At 38.7% G+C, this 26,554-nt stretch overlaps 3 protein-coding genes and 1 long non-coding RNA gene across 4 annotated transcripts in view; 3 read left to right on the forward strand and 1 right to left on the reverse strand.

The window, feature by feature from the left end:
* Nucleotides 1-870: 870 nt before the first annotated feature.
* On the forward strand, nt 871-4,487 carry fkbp2 (FKBP prolyl isomerase 2). Its single transcript, XM_075484450.1, has 2 exons — nt 871-1,439; nt 4,070-4,487. Exon 1 carries the CDS (start codon nt 986-988, stop codon nt 1,400-1,402), a length of 417 nt encoding a protein of 138 aa, XP_075340565.1. The 5' UTR covers nt 871-985; the 3' UTR covers nt 1,403-1,439; nt 4,070-4,487.
* On the reverse strand, nt 2,555-3,546 carry LOC142399892 (uncharacterized). Its single transcript, XR_012772890.1, has 3 exons — nt 3,236-3,546; nt 2,948-3,140; nt 2,555-2,848 (listed from the first exon to the last, which is right to left on the reverse strand). It is a non-coding gene; the product is annotated as an uncharacterized LOC142399892 (long non-coding RNA).
* Nucleotides 4,488-5,478: 991 nt separating the features above from the next.
* Nucleotides 5,479-10,705, forward strand: ncbp2 (nuclear cap binding protein subunit 2). The gene is made up of 5 exons (XM_075485910.1): nt 5,479-5,635; nt 7,001-7,087; nt 8,401-8,495; nt 8,668-8,806; nt 9,942-10,705. The coding sequence occupies exons 1-5, from the start codon at nt 5,561-5,563 to the stop codon at nt 10,038-10,040; spliced, it is 495 nt and encodes a 164-aa protein (XP_075342025.1). The 5' UTR covers nt 5,479-5,560; the 3' UTR covers nt 10,041-10,705.
* Nucleotides 10,706-13,685: 2,980 nt separating this feature from the next.
* Nucleotides 13,686-26,554, forward strand: part of LOC142400736 (contactin-associated protein-like 4) — a 100,716-nt gene continuing 87,847 nt past the window's right edge. Inside the window, exon 1 of the mRNA XM_075485911.1 lies at nt 13,686-13,970. Within this exon, the coding sequence (XP_075342026.1) occupies nt 13,886-13,970 (85 nt within the window). The 5' untranslated portion in view covers nt 13,686-13,885. The remainder of the gene's footprint in view (nt 13,971-26,554) is intronic.

Raw genomic sequence — 26,554 nt, forward strand, 5'->3', positions numbered from 1 at the left:
TGGCAAACAGCGCTACGAGGCAGTACTGCCACCTAACGCATTGGAGTCAGAAAGAGTCCCGATTGGATTGTTTTGTATGGAAGTTTTTCTGTGCCATCAGAGTTTGAATACGAATTTCTAATATCGAATTTTTACAGCATCAAAATCAGACTTTGAATTTGAAAAACCAACAGTGGAAAAAATTAAACTTAAAAAAATTCAGTTGAAAAAGAACCAGACTTAACATCCAGGTAAACAGGGAGAAGCAATCGATCCCTGTCTCAATTCATCCAACGGCAGCAATCAAGTTACGCTACATTGGACAGATCAGCCATGTCCACCAACGCGGGTGATGGTGCTTTGGTGAGTGAGTTTACTTTATTTGCCATTTGTGTTAATAAAATTAAGTAATAGATATTACTAATATCGATTGATCTGATCTGATGAATTGAGACAGGGATCGATTGCTTCTCCCTGTTTACCCGGATGAGTCTGGTTCTTTTTCCACTGAATTTTTTGAAGTTGAATTTTTTTTACACTGTTGGTTTTTCAAATTCAAAGTCGGATTTTGATGCAGTAAAAATTCAATATTAGATCCAAAATGCTGTGGCCAATGTATGATGTTGGCATTCACTTATTTCACTTAATTTAAGTAACTGTTTTTTTAGACTGGGGGAGGTATGTTCTTAATTTAGATCCTAATGTGAAAATAAACGATTCAAATGGTTTGAAAATGTAGTCAATAGTTACACTGAAATCACACAAACATTAAAATGCTTTATTCACATTTTTTAGATCTTAAGGTCTTAGAGTTTATGTGTAATCTGTTTCTCTGAGGCTCGATTATTGTCAGATGTTTTTTCTCCGGATTCTTTTGTGTGGTGGCACCAACTGGTGAATCACTTCCGGTTGTTTTGCTCGCTTATCCGCTTTCGGTAAAGCTCAGTTCCCTGATTCATTGTCAACATTTTGCTCACCAAGCGTCGAACTGCTGAACTCTGCAGCCATGCGGGTGTACTTGCTGGTCGTGGTCGCGGTTCTGTCTCTGAGCACGGCGGCGGTTCACGGAGCCGAGAAGAAGAAGCTGCAGATCGGCATCAAGAAGCGAGTGGACAACTGCCCCATCAAGTCCCGCAAGGGTGATGTGCTGAACATGCACTACACCGGCAAGCTGGAGGACGGCACCGAGTTTGATAGCAGCATTCCTCGAGACAAACCCTTCACCTTCACCCTGGGCACCGGCCAGGTGATCAAAGGCTGGGACCAGGGCCTGCTGGGCATGTGCGAGGGCGAGAAAAGGAAGCTGGTCATCCCCGCCGAGCTGGGCTACGGAGACCGGGGAGCTCCTCCGAAGATACCCGGAGGAGCGACGCTCATTTTTGAAGTGGAGCTGCTGAGTATCGAGAGGAGATCCGAGCTCTGACGAAGAAAAGATGGGAGAGAAAGGCAGCTTTAAAAAGGTATTCATTAGTTTTAACTTGCCTGATGCTGTTAGAATCTGCTGGAGGCCCCGAGGGTTAACTGAATGGAAGGAACTCATTTCCATACCATCCTCTGTGTGCATAATTCCTCAGAAAAAGCACATCCTAAGCTAGAGGTAGTTTTATGAAAGCATTAAGACCTTTTTTATATTTATTCTCAGCAGAAAGGCAAGGCAAGTTTAATTGTGTAGCACAATTCAACAACAAGGTGATTCAAAGTGCTTTACAGAGACATTAAAACAGTAGGAATAAAACCACGATTTAAGATTTAAACAAAAAAGAAAGAAACAAGAACAATAAATAAAATCAGTCGTTAAAATATGATTACGTTTTGAAACTCAATCTTCAGATTTGGAGCTTTATTCAAATGCAGCTGAAGATAAGTGTGTCTTCAACCTGGACTTAAACACACTGGCCCTCATTTATCAAACTTGCGTAAGACGAAAAACGTGCGTAGGTCGTGTGTACGTTCTTTTCTGCGCAAAGGTTGGCATTTATCAAATCCATCGTGAGCGCAGGAAAGATGAAATCGCCACGACAGGTCTGAGGCCGTGTACGCACTTTTCCATTTTGACTTGCGGTGACTGCAACACAGCAGCGTCACTAGTGCGTGCTCAGGAGTCGCAACAAATCCCTTGGTTAAAATGACAGACTTATCACTTTAAAGAAGGCCCATGTTTTATTTGACTTCAACATAAATATAAACATAAACGCAAATTAAATAAATTAAACAAGTACAACTCCGTAATTGGGAGAGTGATGGCTCATTATTCAACCGTGCACCCTCACACCGAACAGGAGAGGCGCTTTAACACTGCGCATTCGCGCACGCGTGCCACTGTGGAGAGCTGTATATGGCTCCTAAAGCTGGATCTGTCTCTCGGCTGCGGGGGGAACCCTATCCGCCCGAAAAGGTATGCAATATTATTATTGCATGCGGGGATCTCCATAACATTGCCCAAAAAAATGGAGTGCCATTTCCAGATGTACATCCAGAGGACCCCGTACCCAGAGATCCCTACCACCAGCCTGCACAGCCAAGAGCGCTCAGGAGAGAGGGACGTATTCAGCGATTCTGACTTTTGGTAAGCATTCTGTGATTCAAGGAAAAAAGAAAGGAGAACAACGATTTCTTTCAGCATTTATTCTGTGACTTCAGTGTTTCATTTATGTCTTTCAATGTACTGTCGATAGATTGCACGGTGTGTGTTAAAGCCATCATCCACTTCACGATCTCTGTTTGTCTTTCTAGGACCTCTGTGGTTAACACGGCTGGCCGGTGTGACGCTGCAGACCGGGGGCAGAGGCAGAGGCAGAGGCTTCGGATGTTGACGGGGCCGCGTATTCGTCGCGCGGGTCAGGTTGCCCGGATGCCACTTCGGATTCATCTGTGAATGAAAAATATTAGTTTGATTAGGAACCTCATTTGTGTTGAAAATTAAAGCAACTGTTTTATTTAAACGTCTTGGGTGTGCAGTCATTCTTACCATTCTCGAGCTCTAGCATGGGCCCATCAGTGTCAAGTTTCGTAGCTCCGATCAGGCCAGCCACCCTCTCCTCCAAGGCACTCAAATCCAAACCTGGACCCCCCCCCTCCTCCCGTTTGTGACATGCTGCGTCGGAGAGCTGCGACCTTCTTTTTTGGCCAATTTCATATCGGACCACTTCTTCCTTATCTTACTGGAGAAAAAGTAAAACATCGTTCAATTTTAGATTTAATTTAATCTGGAGTTTATCACATTTTATTGACCATCACAGTAGGGGAAAATACATACCTCGTCCGGTCTGCGATTTACAACGCCAACGCTGTTGACAGCTGGGACGGCTGTCAACAGCGTTGACAGCGTTTCTTTGCCGCCTTTCGTCTATCCATGTCGCAAACTCTAGAGGTGCGGCCTCTCAGCCCCGTTTTGTAGAAGGCGTGGTTATGATCATTACGATGGATTTCGGCCGCCGGATTTATCAACAGCCGCTCGATCTTACGATGGGATTGGTGTGGTACGCATGTTCTGTAAATCTCACTTGAACCTCTGCGTACGACGAGTTCTCCGCTCATATCTACGATGCTTTCTACGACGGCTTGATAAATGAGGGCCACTGAGTGTTTCAGCTTATCTGGGGCTTTCTGGCAGAGAAATGCTTTCCAAAACAAGTATAATATATATTGGGCATATTATTCTAAAATAAGTGTTAATGCATGCATGTATGTGTGTAATGGATAGAGTTGAATTATTTTTTTTTTTTTGTAGAATCCACTTTCATGCTGTTTTATCTTAAAGTAGTTTAGCATTTTTTTCTTCTAACTGTTTTCTAACTGGAAATTAATCTTAGAAATTAGATTGGTAGTCGTTCTAGCGGCACAGATCTTCACCTTTTGTTACCTGTACAGTTGGTGAAGATTGCAATCAGCCTCAAACGATAAAAATGAGGGGAATGAAAACTATTGCTCAGTTTTCAATGATATAGGATGAAATTAGTTAAAGATATCAGTCCTTAAAGTTGCATAAACTGGTCTAATTATTGAATCTTTTACATCTTCAATCCTCTGCTTACAGAGCCTCCCTGCACCTTCTGTTATGTAAATGTTTGGTCTCCTATCTTTGTTTCAGGTTCCAGGAAGTGCTGCAGCATAAAGTGGGGACCATCTGACCTCTGATCAAAATTTAAATGGAAAATCTGAGTGTCAAGTCAACACTGCTCAACAGAGCCACTGTTGTTGTATAACGTGATGTATTGGGTTATGGTTTTCATATGATACAGGAACTGATGGAATGTCTCTTCTAAACTCAAAAAGAGTTGATAGTCCAGATTTTGCTGAGAGCTGATGACTGCATCATGCCATGCTGCTTCATTTCATCTTTTGTTTTTAATTTCCTGTGACTTTGTAAGCTGGTCTATTCACATTTTGTAGTTTTTTTTTTGTTTTTGTTTTTTTCAGTAAGATAGACGAGAAACTGATTAGAATCGAGGATTTTGTTCACTTTGAGTATTTGAATTATAATAATAAAATTTTTACCTCACGGTGAACTTTTAAGTGTCTGTAATTATTCTTCTTCCATTATAATTATATTGTTTTTATATTTTTGGATGCCAGACGTAAAGAATGTCTCTGAGGCTTTGCATTAAGCCAGTTTGGTGCAGCATTTATAGCACTATGTTGATACTAATGAAAATAATTGAGTAATTTCGAATAAATTACAAATTTATTCTAACATTTTCCTTCTGCTTGAAGTTAGTAACAAGTACTCTTTGTCTTTTCATCAAAGTGATATAAAAACAAAGCAGATCAATAAATATGGAGATAACCATCCATACAAAAAAATGCACACACCTCCACTGCATGGAATTAAATAAATAAAACAATCTGCTAAGTTTTGTAATAAAGATATTTGTCAAATATAAGAAAAAAAATAGATGTGCATGAATACTAATCAATTCATTGGCATATTTAGAATGTTAAACGAGGTGTGATTAATAACGAGAGAGAAACCTCAGACAGAGGAAGCAGTCTGATCAACATCCAATAACGACCGTGTGACTCCAGCCAATAGGATGGCTCCACATTTCACACACACACCGAAATAGCCTTGAGCATCAGCCGCTTTAATGGTCATGTGACTTACTCAGTTTAACATGCCAAGATGACTAAAATGAATTTAAAAAACCTGTTTTTGTTTTGGGTATGACTGATTTTGAGGTGTGAATATAAATAAACTCACACTGGAAAGTCGAAGGCTTTGGAATTTCAACTTCTGCATTTACTGTGAAATAGTATGAATAATATGGAAGGAATTATAGTTGTAACGAGTTTCTCAGTCTAAATGGAAATGTTGAATTAAAAAAAACATATAGGCCTTTTCATATATATATATATATATATATATATATAAAATTTTATTTGCAATCGGAGCACACCAAAGCTCATGAGCACAGATTGAACATGCTCTTGCATTAACAGGCGGTACCTTTCAGCTGTAATGAAGTGCTTCCACTCGGTGCAATTAACTGAACGGACAGATGAACCGGAAGTAATTTCGTCGTTTTTCAGCAACTTTTGTTGAGCTGTAGCAGGAGCGCTCATCATCTACGATTTGTCCACAATGTCTGCTAAACTGAACGCTTTGACTAGCGATTCTTACATCGATATAAGTCAATATAGAGATCAACACTTTAAGGTGAGTGAGAAGGGGACGCTAAAATCCGCCAGCACGTAAAAACGTTTTACCGTAACGTGAAGGGTTAGCTTCTAGCTAACAGCCACCAGGCGTTGGAAAACAAGAGCTGGCAGCTAAGGCTTTGAATTGATTCATTTGACCACTTGCCATATTAGAAACCGCTGCTTAAAAATTTTTTGAACTTGACTGTGTAGCCTTGGTAGTCCTCTCTTCGATTTTGCACCAACATACAAAGAAACGTGTATTATTTAAGGCACATCTGACATTTCGTATTTTATCTAATGTTTTACTCGATGACTATACGTGGTTAAACGTGTTAAAATAATTTTGACAATTTATTGCGTTCAATAGTTTTGAATGTTTCACCCATTAGATTTGTTTTTTTAGCTGTTTTGATTCAGTAGATTTATGGAGAATTCAGCTTAGCGGCGTTTGTTAAAAATCGGAAGAAAAGAAGAAAGTCTGGAAGAAAACCTGAATGATTGTGTGTAGACAAAGCTTTACTGGATCTGCAACAAGATCAGACCTCAGGGCAGCTTTATGATAGACTCATAACTTTTCAGCTCTGCTCCAAGAATTTATCGAGTTTTGCCCTTTAAAAGTTAAATGTCGTCATATTTGCAATTTGTTTTCACCACTTTTTAAATTCCCTTAAACTTCTTATTTGAAAAGCTTTACCTCGTGTTACAGATTTATAAAAGTTAAAGTACTTCTTTAACTATGATAAATGTAATAATGACAGTAACTCTCCATGATAACGAAGATGATTATTTTATTTCTGGCTATATGACATACAGTATCTTTATAACGTAGTTGTATTTTCTTGAAGTTATAGCTTCTCTTCCGACTTTTTACTGGGAACACCCTTGAAATGTTGTTTTATCAAAATATTTATACTTTAACCCAGGTTAAAGTGGGTGATGGTGGTGTACTGGGATGCATTCATCTAATGTTTTAACTCCCTGTAGAGTTGATGGTTTGCACGGAATGACCCAATCAAAATTAAGCTTTCAAAACTCAAAAGATGAATCTATTAAAGCTTTATTTAAAAAATTTTGACATTTTTAGACAACAATAAGTGGATCTATAAAAGAGTGAACTGACCACTTCAATGTTAAAGGGCATGTTTTTTCCTTAATTATCCCTTTAACTGACTAAAGCTGTGAATACTAGGTGAACTTTAGGTAAGTGTGTGTGTGTGTGTTCATGTAAGTATGTTCATCAGGCTCTCAGGCCATTCACAGAATTACCTGAAGTTGTGTTTTAGGTGCTATTTTATCACATGTTGTGAAAGGTCCAGCTGAATATGTTCTTGGTTTGTTACTCGTAGTATTTACTCATGTTTAAATGTTACTTGTGTGTCAGGGTAACCGCTATGAACAAGAGAAGCTGCTGAAGCAGAGCAACACTTTGTATGTCGGTAACCTGTCCTTCTACACCACTGAGGAGCAGGTAAGCTCATCAGTTAAACTTTCTGCACTAACTTCTTTGGGAATTAATTTGCATCATGTTCTCCCTGTACTGTGACTTAAAGTGACAGTCCGGAGTAGATTCAACCTGGGGTCATTTGAACCGTGATATCCAGCCAAGTAGCCCACCCGAAGTTTTTTCGATATTGACTGAACATCAGCTGAGTTACTGAGTTATCCCGAATAGCTTAGTACAAGGGTTAAAGCTGCAGTCTGCAACTCTTTTTCAAGCATAATGCCTGGAACTGTCAGGGGATTCTGAAAGTAGTACATTAAATACCCCAATACAAAAAAAAATGAGTTCTCTAGGTCCCCTATATGTCCCGCTAGGTCCCTCCAAAGCCAGCAGGTTTGTTTACAAAATTGCAGACCGGACCGGTAAAAGGTAACCAATCAGGTTATGAGCTGGGCTCTGCTGCCTGTCAATCACCGATTGTGCACGCACGATACAAGGTAGGCTCGTCCCCACGCTTATTTATCTACTATTGAACTTCATTACGGGCTAGTCTACTTACTGTGTCTTCCATGATCGCAAATGACAGTTGATGAATGAGGAGTCGTGTACGCGTATCTGGCGTGCACGTAGACGTGCACAAGTTCTCATGTGTTTTGATGGGGCGGGACAGGAAGTTGAATAACTTTTTATTTTTCGGTTAAAAAATAAGCATTTCTTGCATTTTGCGACTCGGAGGTCACCGTTTTCAACTTCAACCGTTCTGATAGATCATGTAAACTCTTAAAATGCCAAAAATGAGGACTTTACGTATGACAACAACAAATCCTGCGGACTGCAGCTTTAACGGACCCTGGCAGTATCTCCAAAATTACCACACTAAAATCACATGTCATGACACCAAACTTCTACAGTAGTACAAATATGGTCTGTACTCACAAAACGATGCATTTGGAAGTTTGAAAATAGTCCAGGAGTTTATTATTATCAACACAAGCCTGATAGCTTTTCTGCTGCTAAAGCTGCGTCAACGTCACTTCCTTGATCTATAAGCTTCAAAGTAAGATGAGGGTTGATCTACTACTGTAGACAACAAAGCAAGGCTGCTCAATGTCTCCATTGATAAAATAAATTCACAACTCTACAACATAAAAATTCATGTAGAATATAGCATATACTTTGTTGTCTACAGTAGTAGATCAACCCTCATCTTACTTTGAAGCTCAGGTTGAATCTACTCCGGACTATCACTTTAAGCACGGTATACTTTTGAAATAAACTTTCCCTTTTGATAATGACATCGTTCGTTCTCTGACTGTGTTAATTTTGCAACTGATTAACAGGTTCATGAGCTGTTTGCTAAATGTGGAGATGTCAAGCGCATCATCATCGGCTTGGATAAAGTCAAGAAAACTGCCTGCGGATTCTGCTTTGTAGAGTATCCTTTTTTTAAACATCTGGCTCAAATTACAAGTGGTTTCCTTGCAGGAAAAGCACAACAGGAAAATTACAAAAACGTTTCTTTCTGTGTGGTTAGTGACCAAAGTGTCATGCATAATTATGAGATTGATCATAAAGTGTTTATGTCGCTTTGACTCGCGCTGTACCAGATATTATGTACGAGGAGATGCAGAAAATGCCATGCGCTTCGTGAACGGCACGCGGCTGGATGACCGGATCATCAGGACAGACTGGGATGCTGGTTTCAAGGAGGGACGGCAGTATGGCCGCGGCAAATCTGGAGGACAGGTGAGGATTATGACACTTTGTTTTGCACGTATGATAATTCTGCTGTGCTGCAGGAATTTTAAATGAAAAGTTCACAACATGTCTCACACACACACACACAAATGAAAGTTAATAACACATATGGGTCATGGTACTCAGCTGGCTGCACTTTGTTACGCCTCCTGTTAGATGCTCAACAAAGACTCCACAGTTTGTGTAAACTTTATTAAATATCAACACTAACTGACGTGAAAAGTTTAATGGTTTTAAATTTGGTTTAAGTGGACTGGAATGTAGTCTTTTGCCCAATTGAACCCGTGTCGCATGACAATCGGCCTCACCTGTCTACCTGTCTGTCTTGGAAAAGCTTTGTTGGTTTCTGTACTGCAGCATTTTGGTCAACATTATAAAGCGCAGCAATGCAGAATATTTGAGAAATGACACAAACTGAAGTGGCATCCAGGTATTTAATACCCTGTTTCACTGCACTTTATCACACATGTATAATATGTAGAACTTCAAAGATAAATGATGAAATCAACTACTGTTTTCGAAAGGAAAGGAAATTGTACATAACTGCGACTGTCTTAAATCTTGGAAAATCTGTAATTATGTCAATTTAATCCTGATATGGGTGCTGAATGAAAATAAGACACCGTGTTCTATACAAAATGCTACTCATGTGTCCTACAGCTGAATCTTTATTCATGATTCAGTCAATCAGACCTTCATCGAGTTTATGGATTCAGAACATATCGTGTCACTTTGCCCACAATCAATTATATAATCGGAAGTCTAGATTTAATTTCCAAATGCTTTTTATAAGAAAGTGTGTAGAACAATCTTGCATTAAAGTCAGCAAATCAATTTTCAGATTGTTATAAAAATAAGTGCAGCCTAAGGTTCTCTAAATAAGACCCAATTATCTTTTGCAAATATTATTATCTGTTGTTTGACTTGTTCGGAGCTGAAATTTAGTCCTTCGAGCAATTTATAGTGTGTGTGTGTGTCTGCGTGTTTTGACATGAAAATGTTCCGAGTCCTGAAATTTAGCTTGGCACCATTGTTTGGTTATGTCCTGTTTGTTTCCTTTGTGTGCTCCCATTTGTAGTTCTTTATTTACTCTTGCCTGTGGTTCTGTTTTGTTGCTGTGTAGGTGAGAGATGAGTACAGGCAGGATTACGACCCAGCCAGAGGCGGCTATGGTAAGCTGACTCAGCAACATCGACCCACAGAAGCACGCAACACTTTTTAGACTGAGTTTCATCAGTGGTTTGCCTGGACTGCGCAGAACCTCAGCCATGGGCTGGATTAATTCTCAAGGACGGCTGGATCCAGAACTTGCAAACAGACAGAGTGGAAGTCAAGCTTCCAGAAGACACAAACTGTTACCATGGCTACCAAAACTGCTGTCGACCTAATGACAAACGTGTAGAAAACATAGAAATACCATCTGTTTCTTTTTCTTTCGGCTCTGTTATAACCTGGTGATAAATGATCTTTAGTCTCTGTGAGGTTCAGGTGATCTGAAATAATAGAAATATGCCATTTTCTTCTAATTGCTTTATACGAAAGAAGCTTTCTGTCACAATTTGTGTTTACTTTTTTTCTTTTTTTTTTAATAAAATGTTTTTAAGAAAATTTCGACTTAAGATGTTAATATCTACATCACATTATCCTGACATCGAGCTGTCTATGCGTCTGGTTAATTGTCTGACTGCCTCTCAATTTCAGTTTTTTAAGGGAAAGTCATATTGTCTACAGTTCCCCGCATGAGAAGGAGGCCTGCTGCGTCCTCTTTTGTCCTATGTCTATATAGGAGAATCTGTATTATCATGCTGTGTTTCTTATTTAAGAAAAAGGAAATATATGAGCTGAAATGTGGATGAATAATTCAAATAAACTGCAATGCACACGTTATTTAATGGATGTCTGGAAATGATTCATGTCCAACAAAGCAGAGAAATATAAAACATGTATCTCATGTTTTCTCCTAAGTTGGAGCCTTGCATTTAATTTGAAGTCTTCATAACATAAGACTTAGAAAGCTGCCTGCCAACTTTGCTGGTGTTAACTCACCAGCAAATAGTGTTGTAGTTTCCTGCAGTTTGGGTCTACGCAAAACGTAATCTACATTTAAAAGATGGAGTTACCCATAAAAACCAAATAGCTGAGACAAAATGTAAGTAACTTTATTCCACCATTGATTGTCAGGTGAAATTATCCAGGCCATTTATTTTTGATGAATGTTCAAGATTTATTTTATTTTGTTTTCCTTCTGTAGGTGGGAAATGGCTTTGGAGCCCTCATTCTTTGTAGCTTGAAAATTGTTTGCTTACTTACATTCAATCACATTGCAAAACTGAACACAGGATGGCAGAAGAGGTGGTGGAGTTCCTTTGAACGAGGCTGCACTGACAGTCATACGGTTTCTTTGTGGGTTCTGGCTCTGACAAATCCGGTGGTGAAAGAGAAAAAGATGTGCTAGGATTTGAACTTGCACTCGAAGCAATAATTCCAGTAAACCCCTAAAAACAAAGATATTTCTCTGTTAGAGCTACGATTTCTATCATCCATTTAGCATTTAAGCTCGTACTGAACACATATCTCCTTTCTTGAATGAATAATATTTACACCTCAAACTAGAACCTCAAATGGACTTTCCATTTCCATTGTTTACATGGTGTACACACACAATGTGGCACAACCACTCGTTGCAGTGTTAAATAGTTGTTTATACGCATATATACACACCTATGAAGTACATTTAAGACTGTTTATTGAAAGTAATTGAAACCGCTGATATAGATGGCTTTAAAAAAAACAGATTAACAGTTTGAATTTGATTGCCTTTAAATATTTAAATTTAAATTTGGTCAACTGAGAAGTGATACCAAAGCTAGATCCAACATTAATGACATATGCTAATGGGGAATGAGATAAAGAAAGAAATGCCCAAAAATCCCCATCTCCGTCTTATTAAGAAAATCATTGCTAAGATACTCTGCCAATGGCTTGTGACGGGTGATAGTCGGATAATCATCCAACTTAATAGGAAAGGGCAAGAGCTTTCAACATAAGCCCCAGTTTAGAAGATAACACAGGCATTAATTTAACATTGCCAGTAAGCTAATTGTAGACATTGTAGAAGAAAACTCAGCTTCCATGTATTTATGCTCTGTCAATCCATTGGTAACAGTGACCATATCCCAAAGTGGGTCCAATTGAAACTGGTCAAAGGTAGTGTTGAGGGCAGCTTAAGGGCCACAGGATAAACTCAAGGTTTATGGAAAATAAGGCAAGAGGGGATGCAGAAGATTGTAACACTTTCAGAGGTAAATAGTAAAAAGGTAAATAAATAAATGATATCAAAGAATGTGTGACAGACAAATTAAGCAGAACAGTTGTAATTTCCTATGCTAGATACTACTCAAACAATACATTTGCTAGAGATAATCAAACTAAGTATGAATAAAATATGTCACGTTAACCCGAATGGGCACACAGGGGCAGCCATTTGAGACAATTAAGACAATTAGCATGATACAAGCACAGCTGAGTTGAGCTATGCTTAGAGCTAAACTTGGCTATTTAAACATGACCAATTATCCTTGTTTCAGTATAACTTCTATTATTGTTGAAAGCGTTGGACGGTGTGAGGAAACGCTCAAGACATTCTGGGATTTAGTTCTCTGTGTCATCGTACATTTAAGTATAACGGAAATCACTGCACAGATGTTATCTTTAATTTACTTGTATGGTGAGTTTGTAGAGGATGTTGTGGCTATAACGTCAGGGTTTTATTACAGTGGTATGTCAGTCTTAAAATGCTTTAAGTGAATGTGACTTGACACATGGTTTTAATGGGCCTCTTCTCCGTCATGGTTTATGACCTGTTTAGCCGTCTGATAAAATAAGCAATTGTGTGAATGAGAGCAACTTTATTAGGAATCTAGTTTTAATGTTTTTTTGGAGACTTCAAATGGCTGTTAACTTATAAAGAATGAAAGCAAAAAATATTACTTTTCATTATAAAATATTCTTCAACACAGATAACAGCAAAGCATTTAAGATTTTCACAGGGAAAATGAAAATTTGGAAGGACTCCTTGTGGACAATAATGGAACTACAAAAAATGAGGAACGGCAGAACAGATGCTTCCACCTTTCAAATTACAAACTACCAACTTTAATTGGAGTGAGGAAACGGTCATGGGCTGAAATGCATTCTTTTTATGAGACCATCATCCCATGATTGCAATTCTGCTGGATGATTTAGTTCCACGAAAACACAACTTGTACTATTAAATGTTGGCTCTTTCTGGTTGGCTTTAGAATTTATTTTTTTACTTGGTTAAGGTTAAAAAAAAAAAATCAAACTACCTGGCAAGTATTGGAAGACAAAATGGTGAGAACTAAACCTCCACCGGCACAATTTTACTCTCTCCATCATCATTTTATAATGTCAGAACTAGTTTTGTGGCAAGTTGCAGCCCAATCTGTTAACATGATTTGACTTTGTCGGTTGTCATATATCGTTGATCATTCAAATAATGGAGTAAATACAGGGTGTGAATCACTTCTTTATTAGGATACAAGTCAATTTTCATATAAGATTAGAGATGGGCTTTAACCCTGATTGCTTGATTGTTTTTAGCCATTGATCTCATGTTTGCTTTCAGTTTCTTGCTTGCTTTTATTTGATCGTGGCATACAGCAGACAGCTCCCTAAACAGTGAAGCATCGCACCCACATGCTGGCACCATGCTGTGAAACTACTCCTGGATATCTGAGCTTCTTCAGTGAGAGAGGAGGTGTGCTGGAACTCAAACCTGCCACAGCCTCATTGGTCCTTTTTCCTGCTCCGGTCTCCCCCCTTCATCACTTGACAGAGAGCAGGCGGTGTGAGAGCATCCTTCCCTCTCACCGGGTCCCGGCCAGCTTCCACAAACTGCTGCAGACTTTACTGCAGCGCACCAGAGCGGAGCTGGAGAGGAGCAGAGGAGAGAAGCGGACAGGACGGGAGAGGAGGAGGTGGAAGGACGGCACAGCCATCCTCCGACAGGCGGAACTGCACTCTGCAACATCCCGCAGCCTCAACATGCCTCTGGCGGGTAAAAGACTCAGTGGGATTATTGCACTCGTCGCCTCACTGCTGCTTGGCTCTTGTGGGACAGATGGAGAAGGTGAGAAGCTCCGTTGCTTCTGGTGAAGCCAGAGTGGGGTGTTCTCTTTGTTGAAGGAGAAGCTAATGGTTAATTATTTCTCTCGGCAAGCTGAAAGGGTATTGATTAACAATGGGGAAGCACACTTTGTGTTTGGTTGGCACAAATACAATGCAAGTCTTAAGTGATGGATATAACAAATGAGATAAATTAGTTTAGTCTCTTTATTGTGGCACATTCTTTCGGCAGATTGTTTCCTGATACACTTTTTTTTTTAAAGCTAGAATGAGATGAATGACCTAAAAGGTAAAGCAATTGTTACCAGTTAATCTGTTAATTATTCTGTTATTCCTAACAGTCTAATGTTGAAACGCTAAAAAATTACAGCAGAGAAAAGCTGCCTATTCTCAAAGTGGATAAATCTATAACTTTGTTTTTTTTTGTTTTTAAAAAGTTGCTCATATGTTAAAGTTGGTCAAGGCTAAATATTTTATGTATTCCTCTTATCTATATCATAAAAGCACTCTCTTTTACACAGCTAAACACATGGGTTTGATTTGCTGTGTGACCTGTTTCTCCAGATTGGCAAAGAAATAAATGATGCATTCTGCTTGTGCATAGGGACTTGACACTTGACTTGGGTTGACTTCAATCCAAGTGCGCGCTTGTTGTTGAAAGGGAGGACTCCTCTGCGGACTGGTGCCTTTCAAGTTTTGAGAGATGCCAAATCCCACAAGTTGCCTTTTCAATTTATTTCCCCGCATTTGGATGTTTTCTTGAAAGCAAAAGAGGGGCAGAAAAACTGGTCTGTCCAAGAAGATTTCGGAAAAATTCACAAACGTGCTGCTGCAGCTTCTTCTGCTCCAGTTTTATACTCAAAAATGCCAACAAAAAAAAAAGATCCTTGAAAGTAGGATATTGAATAAGTGGATGTTTTTTTTTAAATAAATAAATAAATTAATAAAAATATGCACTGAAAATAGCACATTAAATTATCTCTGAAACTAGTGTGACAGATCTCAAATTCCCTGCTGTTATTGAGTCCCTGAGTAGATGTTATCTGTTAGTTTCCTCTTAGTTAGTTTTAATGAATAGCTTCAGGAGATGCAGAGTTAAAACGGCTCATGAAATCTCACGCCTGTCTTCCTTACCTCATGCTAAACCAGCTAAAAGATATTCAGGTTTTCAAATCAATTCTGAAAATCTATAAATGATCAGGGTGAAGGACAGCAAAGGTACTGTGATCACCCAGCTGCATTGATTGTTTGTGAAAAATTACAGCTTTTAAAAAGATTATTGAATTAAATCAAAAGTTCAAATGAAACAATTTCACCAAACAAGGGATGATCAGAAAAAAATGCAATTTTACTTTAACAACTCACTATTTGATATACTTTTCTCTGCAGCATGATGCATGCCAGTTTGAGCCTTTGTCATGTGGTGAAAACTTCTTCTGTCCTGATTATTCTTTCTAATAAATAAAAAGGTTGCAGCTCAGTGAGGAACTCTCGTATTCTTCATCCAAAGTTGTAAGAGGAGGACAGAATGTTGCTCTCACTATCACACATCTCTCTTTTTCCTGTTAATATGCTTTTACTCAAACACACACTTTCATCAATAAGCTGCTTCACATTCAGCAGTGCATTTGGATTGTTCAGCCACTAAAGAGCAGTTGGGGTGCAGAAACATGAGCAATAAGAATGCATGACTGAAATAAGTTTCAGCAAATAAAATGTACAGTACGTAGCTGTAATAACGTAGAAGAATGATAGGAAAATAAAGAATTGTGATAGGTAGGCATGATTTTTCTAAACCTTTGGCTCATGAGCCCTGCTGTTGTGTGTCAGGGGATGGGATGGATTTTACAGGATGCAGAGACAGTTCTTCTCTGTCCTCTTCTTCCTCACAAACTAAAGTGTCCTCATGTTCTGAACAATGACATTTCAAGCCTTGTGGCTGAGTTATTTTTTATTTTTTTAATCCTGCTGTCCTAGCATTCAACAGCACAGCAGATGGCACTCAACACCACAGACTGGCAGAATTAACATCTTGCGGCACATTTTTGAGTCTTCTCATCCTTTTTTTTTTGTACACTGCATTGAGATTGGTCCATCAGTCTGTCATACTAACCTCCTCACCATTGTTATAGTTCTAATAATCAGCCACCATCTCCAGTCTTGCTGACATTTAGGACCAGAAAGGTGGAACTCTTCATAAAGTATCTGACTCCTATCCATCTCTAATATGGTTTTTGTATGTAACAAATTTTGTGTTAACCCAATTTTAATGTGATACATAATTATTACAATGTGTGTTTTAACGCAAGCCACGATTTATTTATTTATTTATTTCCCTGACTACCCGATTGGCTTTAAAAGCCGAACCTTCACCAGTTATATTGCAACATGAAACCTTCACCAAATAGGCATAGGCTTAACAGTGTTCAGTATAAAGGTTCTTCAGCTCCACTGCAGCACAGAACAATTCAGAAGGCCATTCCTGCCAGTGGCAAAAATTATACATAATGATGGCTTATAATCTATCAATTTTTTTTTTCTTAAAAAAAAAATCAAATAATGCAACATCCCTTTGGTTTGAGAGGAGGTTTTCTTTTCTATTTCCAGTAGTTTGATGTGCAAAGTGGTGACAAAACTGTCAAGGATGAGGCAACATAACAGTGAGAAAATCCTAAAAAAAAAAAGAGGTTACCGCTAAATATTAGTGGTTGGGACAGACTCTGTTGCTTAGTTGTTTGGCTTGGCAGTCGTGTGTGTGTGTGTGTGTGTGTGTGTGTGTGTGTGTGTGTGTGTGTGTGTGTGTGTGTGTGTGTGTGTGTGTGTGTGTGTGTGTGCGCGTGTGTGTGTGTGTGTGTGTGTGTGTGTGTGCAGCTCCATCCCACCGACCTTCAAATGTAGACTTAATGGCATCTTATCAGCATGATGCAAACTTGTCATTTATGACAGTTTTACAAAATGTGGTGACACTTTGTTCTATCAAGTCAATTAATTTCCAGTAGCATGAAAAAAATCATGTCTCTGGACACAGTTCAGTAGATAAGTTCCGGTTACACGGTCACATTTAGTTTCGAGACTGAGTTGGCATGTAAAACATGGACAAAAGAGAGAATTTGTGTGTTTGTTACAAACTAATAACGGGCGATCTCATATTAAAAATAAATAAATATGCTGGCACAGTGGTTCATTTAAATTTAGGCCTATCCACCTGCTTCCTAAGAGCCCTTCCTCATGAGAATTTATTAGTTTTCATTGAGCTGGTGGTTTGCACTGAGAGAACGTTAAACAGAATAAATCCTATTTGATTTGAATGTGCGAGACGTGTTGTCTGCAAAGCTTTCCTGTCCCTCATTCTTCATCATGAGATGGTGGCGTTTTCTAAAACAGCTATGAGGACAGAGCAAAGTGATGTATGATAATAAAATAAAATAAAAAAAAATAAATAAAGATGCTTTGATGTATGATAAATCACACTCATTTTTTTGCCATGTGCTCAGTAGCAGTGGCGTCAGAAAGAGTTTCAGATTAAGTCAAGGTTAGATAAAGGTGGTGCCTGGAGCTGCCAGTCATGAATCTAGATTTATTAATTCAGGGACAAATACCTAAGCGATAAAAGTGACAGAGAACTGCAGTCCATCTATCTGCCTTTGTGACCTGTGGGGATTTGTGTTTGCCCAAGGCTGGGTTCCCTTTGGAAGTTTGCATCTCTAAAAAAAAAAAAAGAGCCATTTATCAAATGGCCCTGTCATTATATCCTAACTTGTTATCAGTCTAAGAATCGCCCACATTCTGCTGCGGTCACCATTCACTGCCACTCTCTAAAGCAGCAGGAAAGTAGAAACTGTGAGCATCAGCTATTAGCAAAAACAAACTTAACTGCACACATTTCATTATGTTTGCATCTGGCTGTGAGGACCTGTCTATGTTTATTTTTCTCTATATCCAGTTGTACTGGCAGAACACTAGTTCTATTTTTCCTTTTCCAAACAGTGATGAATATTTTCAATTAAAAGAAATCCTCAGGAACATCAGTTATATGCATCTACAACGTTAAAAATCAAATCACAAGAGCTTGAATAAGATCAACTGAACTTGTTCTTGGATCTTGAAGGAATTTCCCCTCTTATCAGAAAAGCTTCTTCAGTCCTAAACTAGATGGTGCAGGAGCATCAGCTTAGAAGCAGAGCGGGTCGTTACAGTCTCGTGTGTCACTGAACCCCCTGACCAATGTGCATGTCGTTTGTTATTATCACCTCTGAATTGTCTAACTGAGTTTTGGTCAAGGTGTAAATGATTGTGAAACTGCCTGGGGAGGAGACACGATGCTGCATTCTAGGTGCTGGGAAGGTGATACCTGAGACCACCTTCTCTGTTCAGAGATGGGTTTTCCAGTTTAACATAGATGACTTCCTTGACTCCTCTCTCAAACCATCTGTCTTCTCTGTCTATACATTACTGTTCTCAAAAGAGTGTCCTGAGATGTAGGTCCACTGCTGAATCTTGACCTGAAGAGGTGGCTCTCCTATGTTGTGCCATGCGCTTGTGAAGCTGTTGTTTGGTCTCTCCTATAAGCGGTCCGCACACTCTTCGCTGCACTGCATACACAACAACACTCAGTTTTGTCCTTTGGGTGAACCAGTCTCAGTCTGAGGGTGTTCTTGGGTTTGAAATGGACTGGAATGTTATGTTTAGAGAAGATCCTTCTAAGTTTCTCTGAGACTCCTGCCACATGGAATTGCAGTATGTTTGCATCTGTTCTTCTTGGCTTCTCTACCAGTGCTGTTTGGGCCAATTGTCTGTTCCCTCAGCCTTAGTAGGCACACTCTCCGCCCGGTGGCAGGTACTGTGTGTGTGTGTGTGGGTTTCCTGTAAATCTCAGTGTGAAGACTTCCATCCTCTTCAAGGTGCACAGCACAGTCCAAAAAACGCAGTTTGTGGTCTGTGGCATCCCCCCTCGTGAACTTGTTGTTGCTGTCCACTAAGTTGATGTGCTCCATGGAAACCTTCACTTCTTGAGTTTTAATCTTGACCCAGGCCTTGTCCACACATCCGAACCAATGGCTTGGTCCTGTTCCTTTGTATGAGCTCAGTGCTTTGCTTTCCTCCTCCTCCTCCATATAAAGATTAGCCACAGTGGGGGACACTGGAGATCCCATGGCACAGCCGTGCTTCTGTCTGTAGAAACAGTCATTGTATTTGAAATGGGTAGTGGAGAGGCAAAGGTTCTGCTGATGATTATTTGCAAGCAATTGAACAGCCACTGAATTTACCTTATAGTGAGATTGTTCTGGTCACTGCAGTTTCCTAATTGAAAAATAAAATATTCATTTTCCATCAATTAGTTTGTATTTCCTACTAAATGATACAGCATGTTTTCTTTAAGTGTATGTATTCAAATTTAGAATAATCCATTTTAGCTAAATGGTCTTTGAGTCTTAATATGCACCTGTGAGGATTTAGCACTGGAATGTTTGTGTTGCTCTGCTTCCCTGCCAGAATACTGCGGTCTTTTTATCCTGCTGTGTTGACTTTCTTTGTGTATTTCCAACAATACCAACAGAAAACTGCTCTAATGGCATGTTTGACTTAATAAATCTTGAACATTCGCCACTTTTACTAAAGTCATAGCTGTAAAAATGAAGGAAGGCGTACAGTTTGAGGGTGTGTTGAATGACTAAACTGAGTCTATACATGGATTGGCTGAGTTCAGACGGGGACAGTTATAGCGGTGGGATTTTAGCTGACATTACTGACTGGTCCTGTTAGATTCTGCATGCTTCATCTCAATGGCTGAAGTTCCCTCACAATTTTGATAGATAGACGCTTCAACAGATCATCTACAGAGTACTTTTTTTGTGGCTGCTATATTTCAAATGGTTTCTGTTGCAGACTTTCCAAATAGTTCTATAAAACAATCCCAACTTTGTCTTTTATGGTGTTGTTCTCATTAAAAAGACCTATGACAAACTCTTGTAATTTTAACTTCTCACCCACAGTAAAAAAATCCTCAGACCCGGGGACCTCTGGCCTGGTGCCGCATATCATGTCCAGGTAGTGTTGTGATGTGTGATTGGGGAGTCTGCACAGGATGCCTATTTGTGTAATTGACAGGATTCTGTACGCTGTTCCAGTGACTGACTTCCTGCCTGGTTTATCTACTCTGTGCAGCTTGACCTGCCTTCTATCAAAATTGGACTAGGTGTATATTTTTAGCTTGAAGACACCTCTGGAATATTTCTGAAATGGGCTGCAGGATGTCAGGTGGAGTTGCAAGGATTGTTTTGAGTGGCCGGAATCAGCGTCTCAGCTTTCTCCAGTGAAATTTCTGTTATTGCTCTGTTTTCATCTGTCTCTTAAGATCCTAAATATCTGAATATGTTGTCCAGCAAGTCGCTCTATATCTATCTGTTGTTTAGTGCAAGTGTGTGTGATTTTGTTAAAATGTTTGACTAGAAAATTCTGTGCAATTAATAGCTGTTGGTGATATACCTTAACTGAAATGTATTTTCAGCACTAATGCTCCGGATTTTTTGTGATTTCACGTAAACAGTTACTCGTCTGATTTTGAAAATCCCATATCAAGACAAATATAATTTTCTTGACAAAAAAAGACTTGGTTTGGCTAAAATATAATTTTGAAGAGGCATGTGATTAGAGCTGATACTGAACAAACATTTGTAGTAGAAGGCAAAGAAAGAAGTTTAAGGTGACTATTTATGTCAGTGTTGTGGGAGGGGAAAAAAGGAGAGAAATGAGAGGACAGCGGGAGGTAGTAGAATAAGAAAGGAAAAGTGAACAAAATGTGGAGGAGTTTGGCTCAGTGCTTTGTATGGACATTTATTGCTGGTGGCCTCCATCTTTAAGTCATGCAGTGACACTCTTAACTCCTTCTCTAATTTCACCCATCAGTGGAGTTTCTTTGTGTGTGTGTGTGTGTGTGTGTGTGTGTGTGCGCATGTTGTGTGATGCATTTGCCTCCCCTCTTCTCGCTTTCGCACAGCTGCAGCTCTGAGGTGCACAGCAACACAAGTTTCAGCAGTGAAGCTGTGTTCTCCTGCTTCACAGTCTTACTCTTTTGCCTGCAGGGTGACATTACTGTAACACCCTTTTGAACATATTTTTCTTTGAAGATATGCATGCACTATGGAAACTGCCTGACAATCATTAAAAAGAACTAAGTTCATATGAAAAGGCCATTTCTTGAAGAATGACCAGTGAGAATGAAAATAAATTAATTTTATCAGCTTTGCTTTTTTGATGCAGTGTGCTTGTAGTGGCACATGCAGGAAAAAAGTTTATTTGCATTTCTTTCCTTACTTTTATCTGTGAAAGATTTTGTTATTTTAAGTTTAGGTTTTTGGTATATATTGGGGAATTATTTACTGTGCAAAAATATTGCTCCCTTTATGTTTAAAAGCTGTTGGAAGGCTGAGATATAGCAAAAAGCATTTGTAGTAACAATTTAAGCAAGGTGACTCTTGTTCTGTCAGTATATATTGTGGAAAGTGTGGTTTTCTCTGGAGGCTCCAGACCCGTCCCCCAGCACACAGCCAGCTGTCTTTATCAGTTTGTTCAGTTTCTTTGTGGCACTGGTGCAGTTGTTCAGGTAAAGACACGGATATCTGAAGTTCCCCACCACCTCCACATTTTCTCCCAGGATAGACTTATTTTTGGTCTTTATAAAATCCACTATCATCTCCTTTGTCTTGTTCACACTTAAGAGGATTGTTGCCACACCATGTCACAAAGTGGTCCCCTGTGTTTATGTGCTTATCTTTGTGTCCACCGTTACACCGCACAACTGCAGTTTTCTGAGTAATTCTGCAGCTGACAGGACTCCAGAGTTAAGAGAAATGGTGTGATTACAGTCCTCTGTGCTGCTCTGGTGCTCCCTACCAGTTGCTCAGACAAAATAGCTCAGATACACAAATGATGGTCTGTTTGTCAGGTACTAAGAAATTCAGGTGGCTGTGTAAACATCCACTTGTATTTTCTAGAGCTTCTCACACAACAGAGCAGGCAGAAACACGTTAAAGACACTGGAGAAATGAAAGAACACAATCCTCAGAGTGCTGCCTGCTTTGTCCAGATTGGATGGGGAGCAAGTAGATGATAACATTTGCAACTTGACCCAAGAATAGTAAGAAAACAACAGTGAGTCCTGAAAGGTATTTAATTGCTTACTTAGGGGATCCAATAGCAGCCTGCCTATTATCCAATTACATAGCTGTGATTACAAAATCCCTGAGGGTATCTCATGAATCCTAAGACCCATTGATCCTTGTAAATAAATGGATCACTTCATTCCTTGAGAGTCTGAAATACTAATTTAACTAATTTCATTGCTGCCAGTTGTGATAGAAAGTTCAAAGGTTTGAACATGCTGTGAATCTTAAAATCTCCAAACCTCATTAACTCGAGACTTTAACTGACTTTTCAGGACATGATTCGGGTCAGCAATTGTCATTAGTATTGAAATGACAGTTCTAGAGCAGATACATTCTGTGTCTGCTCCACTGAGTGAGGATCTGGAAATGAAGCCACCGATGCCTTCTAAGGAAAGACTATTTAAAAAATGAAAAGAAATAAGAAAAAAAGTCACGTCTCTGAAATATCATTAAATGGCACTTCAAATTTTGATTAAACCAAGATATTCACTTGAAATGTTTAGGTCACAGCTTGGACCAATCCTTGGACAGTTCTTTTGCAAATGTGATATTACACATTTCTATTTACATGATTAACCCTTTCAGGATATGTGGGTATAATGGCTGTTACCCAGTTATAAAAGTCAGCTTAAGGTCATGCACACACGTGTGCTATGATTTGTATGATTACTTGAGAACATTTTCATGAAAGTTGAATTCCTCTACACCTACAAGGACAGCCCATCATGAAGAAGCAACGGAAAAGGAGAAAATATATTTTGATTTGATTTGATAACACTTTATTTGTCCCCGAGGGGCAATTTAAAGAATATGGTAAGAACTTGTAGTTAGGCTACTTGTTGCTTGTTTATTTAATTTTTTTAACAAATGTACCTAGCAAAGTGAGCTAATGTTCTCTCAATGAGAACATCTGCAGACTATACCATTAATGATATTTTCATCACAACTCCACATTGGATCCATCAGTAGTAGATGTTACCTGCAGCAATTCTTCCAAATCAGCATAAGACAGACATATTTAATTTTGAATAATATCACCTATTATACTTGTATAAATAATGAGAATTAAACCTAATAATAATCAAGGTGATGTTTTAATTCATGCTGTGCTTCAGTGCAATTTTTATTATGACCATTTAATTTCCTAATTAGATCTGCATCCCACAAAGCCTAATTAGCACTGAATAAAGTGCAGCAGTGCTTTCATATCAGAGGAAAGTAGGTAATTATGTTTCAAAGAATAGTTTTCCTATAATTACTGGGCTGTCTTCTGTGTTGTTAACAGACAGAGGGATGGACAGAAGGAACTAAAATTTATTGCATTGTCAGTGGCAAGCTCTGCAGTGTATCTTTCAGTTGAGCTGTCAGGCTGCAATCATTACCAGAGGAACTTACACCATCATAAAACACTAAGGATTATGGATGACTCAACAGTGTAAAGGGGCATAACAGGATAAGAGAGAAGAAAAGTTATAAATGGAGGAGCAAGCTTTTCTTATTAGTCAAAGTCACAGCTCCCTTTAGTGAACATGAACATGAACATGAACATGAACATAATGTAACTTTGAGTGTCAGTCATTTTGAAAAAAGCACCACCTAAGCTATACTAATGACTGTAATACTTGTTGTGACAAAATCCAACTGTTGGAGGAAAATCATTGGTAAACACTTCCCCTTAAAGGTTTGAATGTTCATCATGACCAAACAAGACTATCCAAAACCAAAAAAATATTGTACTTAACTGTCAAAGTATGATGACATTGATATTATCATTGTCATTGTGTGTATGTGTTAGCAATGTCTACATCGGCGACTGTAGTTCTGCAGCTGTCATGGGGATCTAATCTTTTGGGTTTGTCATAAAAGAAATACTGAGATACTTTAAGAGTTGTTTCCTATGCTCATCATGTGTGGGTTTTTTTTGACTGACTTGCCCCCATGACTCTCAGTCGGTTCTATTTATTTCAATTAGAGATATTAACCTGAGGACAGATTCTAATTGATGCTTCCATCCTACAGCCTCGGAGGGAAATGTTGGACTTCTTTTACATGAACCACACATCTTCTGAACATTCAGAGACTGAATTAGTATTTTTCAGACAAACTTATCAGAGGGAAATTAACTTGGCTCAATACCCATCTGTTTGTAAGGAGCATATTCGCACAAGATTTGGCAACGCAATTAGCTCAAGCAAAGTAGAAGCTAATTGCATAACCCAAATAACACCCAAACACTCATGGATGTTGATAATTAATCATTAGCCTTCTTACCTTTACTGACAAAATTGTACAACATTCTTTAAAACTTATTCTGATCCATCTAAACATTGTCAACAGTACTTTATCCCACGCAGGAGACCAGATATCCATACCATTTCCTACAAGTCATACAACTGTAAATGTGTTTGATATGTTTTGATCCCAATACAAGAGATATTAATTAGCCAGATGGTAAAGGTGTTTCCTGACCTGTATGATAAGGATTTATTTTGTTGTGAGCATGAAAATTATCAAATGTGTTCAGGAGCTGCATGACACCAAAAGACATGCTAATTTATCAAAATATTTACTGAGATATCCAAGTTTGATCCACCAGCTGGCATTGTCATTCATAGAACTACTTATGAGACAGACTAAAAAAACGCTTTACTTGAATTCATTTTTTTTGTAGACCACACAGCAACAATTCCTGGCAGTCTGTGAGACATATTGACATGCAGAGATGATATGACAAATTCAATCTCACTCAGGCTGAGTCTCTTGACCGCTCTACACCTGCTATCAACACTGCTTGAGAGTCACAGTAGAATATGCATCACTTGTTTCACATTACAATTATGAAATATGCAGGGTTTTTTTTTTTCAAACCCATTTAGACCTAATTCAAGATGTGGGTTCCATGTTTAGAGCAAACCTCTTTTGTTAATGTGTGATCTGTCCAGTATCTCTTAAAGATACTTGCTCTTCACATCTTTTATGGCACAACTTTTGCTTGTTTGTTAATGCACATGTGGGATCTACAGAAATTTCTCTCGTGGGTGGAATTTTATGTTATGATAATTCACAGGTTAGTATTTATTTATTTATTTTATTTTATTTTTTGCATTCGGCACCCATTTAATTCAATATGGAAGGCAATCAACACTGCCTGATCTGCAAAAACATGCGTGCTTATCAACCATCTAGATCTGTCCTAACCCATAATTTTCAACATAGTATTTTTCATAGGATACCTTAGCCATAACTGATATTTCAAACTCTACAAAGCTTTCTTCTTTGTCACTAGAATAGTCTTATTATGATTGTGCCTTAAAGTTTTGCAAAAACAGTTTGAGTTTATGAAGGCAGGATTTTGTATTTTTTTCTGACAATGCACCAAACATTTTATATACCCACGCTGAGTATAATGTCAGGCTTTCTATCAAACATATAGCCTTCAGAATATTTAAACCTGTCCCAGCTTCAAGCACACACGAAACTGAACTGAAATGGCTGCATGCCTGCATGGTTGAGGATATGTGCAGCTTTGATTCCTGTATTTTTGCTGTATTTAGGTGTCTGTGTTCGCTCAACTAGCTTGATAACAACAGAGAAGTTAGATTTAAGTGGTAAAAAAAATGACTGAATTCCGAGAACACCTCATTTCAGTTTCAAGGAGAAGTGAACAGTTATTCACTGTATTTAAATGAATTAAAGTTTTGTGTAGTAAGTGCCTCAGTAAACACTATAAATGGCCAGCTGAAATTTCCAGCTTGCATACATCAATAATGTCTATGGCCTCTCCTGGAACCTTTAATTCACTGTCAGACATCAGGGGAGCATTTTTCCAACACCCTGGAGAAGACAGAAGAAAAGACCATTTCCACGTAGAGCTCACATTGTGCACCCCTACAATTGTTGCACAACACAATTTTACTCTGTCTCACCAAATCCTGGCCATTTTACTTCCTGACTCTAATACTTGTTTCTTTCATAGGCAGCTGCCACTCAATCAAACCAGCAGTTGTGTGGGTTCTGGAAAACACAACTTATAAAGACTGTTAAAATGTTCAGTAAATATTCCAATAAATCATTTTGTGTTTAAATGTTTACCTTTGTGCAAATCTTCAAGTGCTACATGTTGGTTAAAGTGCAAATGTGACTAGGTGAATTGTCTAAAGAGCTATAGGTATTTTTTAATGAAGGGTTCTCAGTGCTTACATGGCCCAACAAAATTATTTTGTGCCCAGCAAAATTAAATGTAAATAAATCTTGTCAGTTTGAGAGCAAATCAATCCGACACAATCAGAACACACCTGAAAAATGCCAGATATCTTATTCAATCGGGCAATTGCAGTCAACAAATTGAAAACCTGCTGATACCAATGTTGGGTCAATATATCTGTGAATCCTGTCAAAATGGTTCAGTCTATTAAAACAATTA

This window comes from Odontesthes bonariensis, chromosome 15 (genome assembly GCF_027942865.1).
Source record: "Odontesthes bonariensis isolate fOdoBon6 chromosome 15, fOdoBon6.hap1, whole genome shotgun sequence".
Taxonomy (NCBI): Eukaryota; Metazoa; Chordata; class Actinopteri; order Atheriniformes; family Atherinopsidae; genus Odontesthes; species Odontesthes bonariensis.

Bases quoted from the DNA above. Each gene is read 5' to 3' on its own strand.
- fkbp2 (XM_075484450.1), top strand. From the start codon at position 986: ATGCGGGTGTACTTGCTGGTCGTGGTCGCGGTTCTGTCTCTGAGCACG.
- ncbp2 (XM_075485910.1), top strand. From the start codon at position 5,561: ATGTCTGCTAAACTGAACGCTTTGACTAGCGATTCTTACATCGATATA. The intron at 7,088-8,400 runs GTAAGCTCATCA...ACTGATTAACAG, and splicing joins TCTACACCACTGAGGAGCAG to GTTCATGAGCTGTTTGCTAA. The intron at 8,807-9,941 runs GTGAGGATTATG...GTTGCTGTGTAG, and splicing joins GCGGCAAATCTGGAGGACAG to GTGAGAGATGAGTACAGGCA.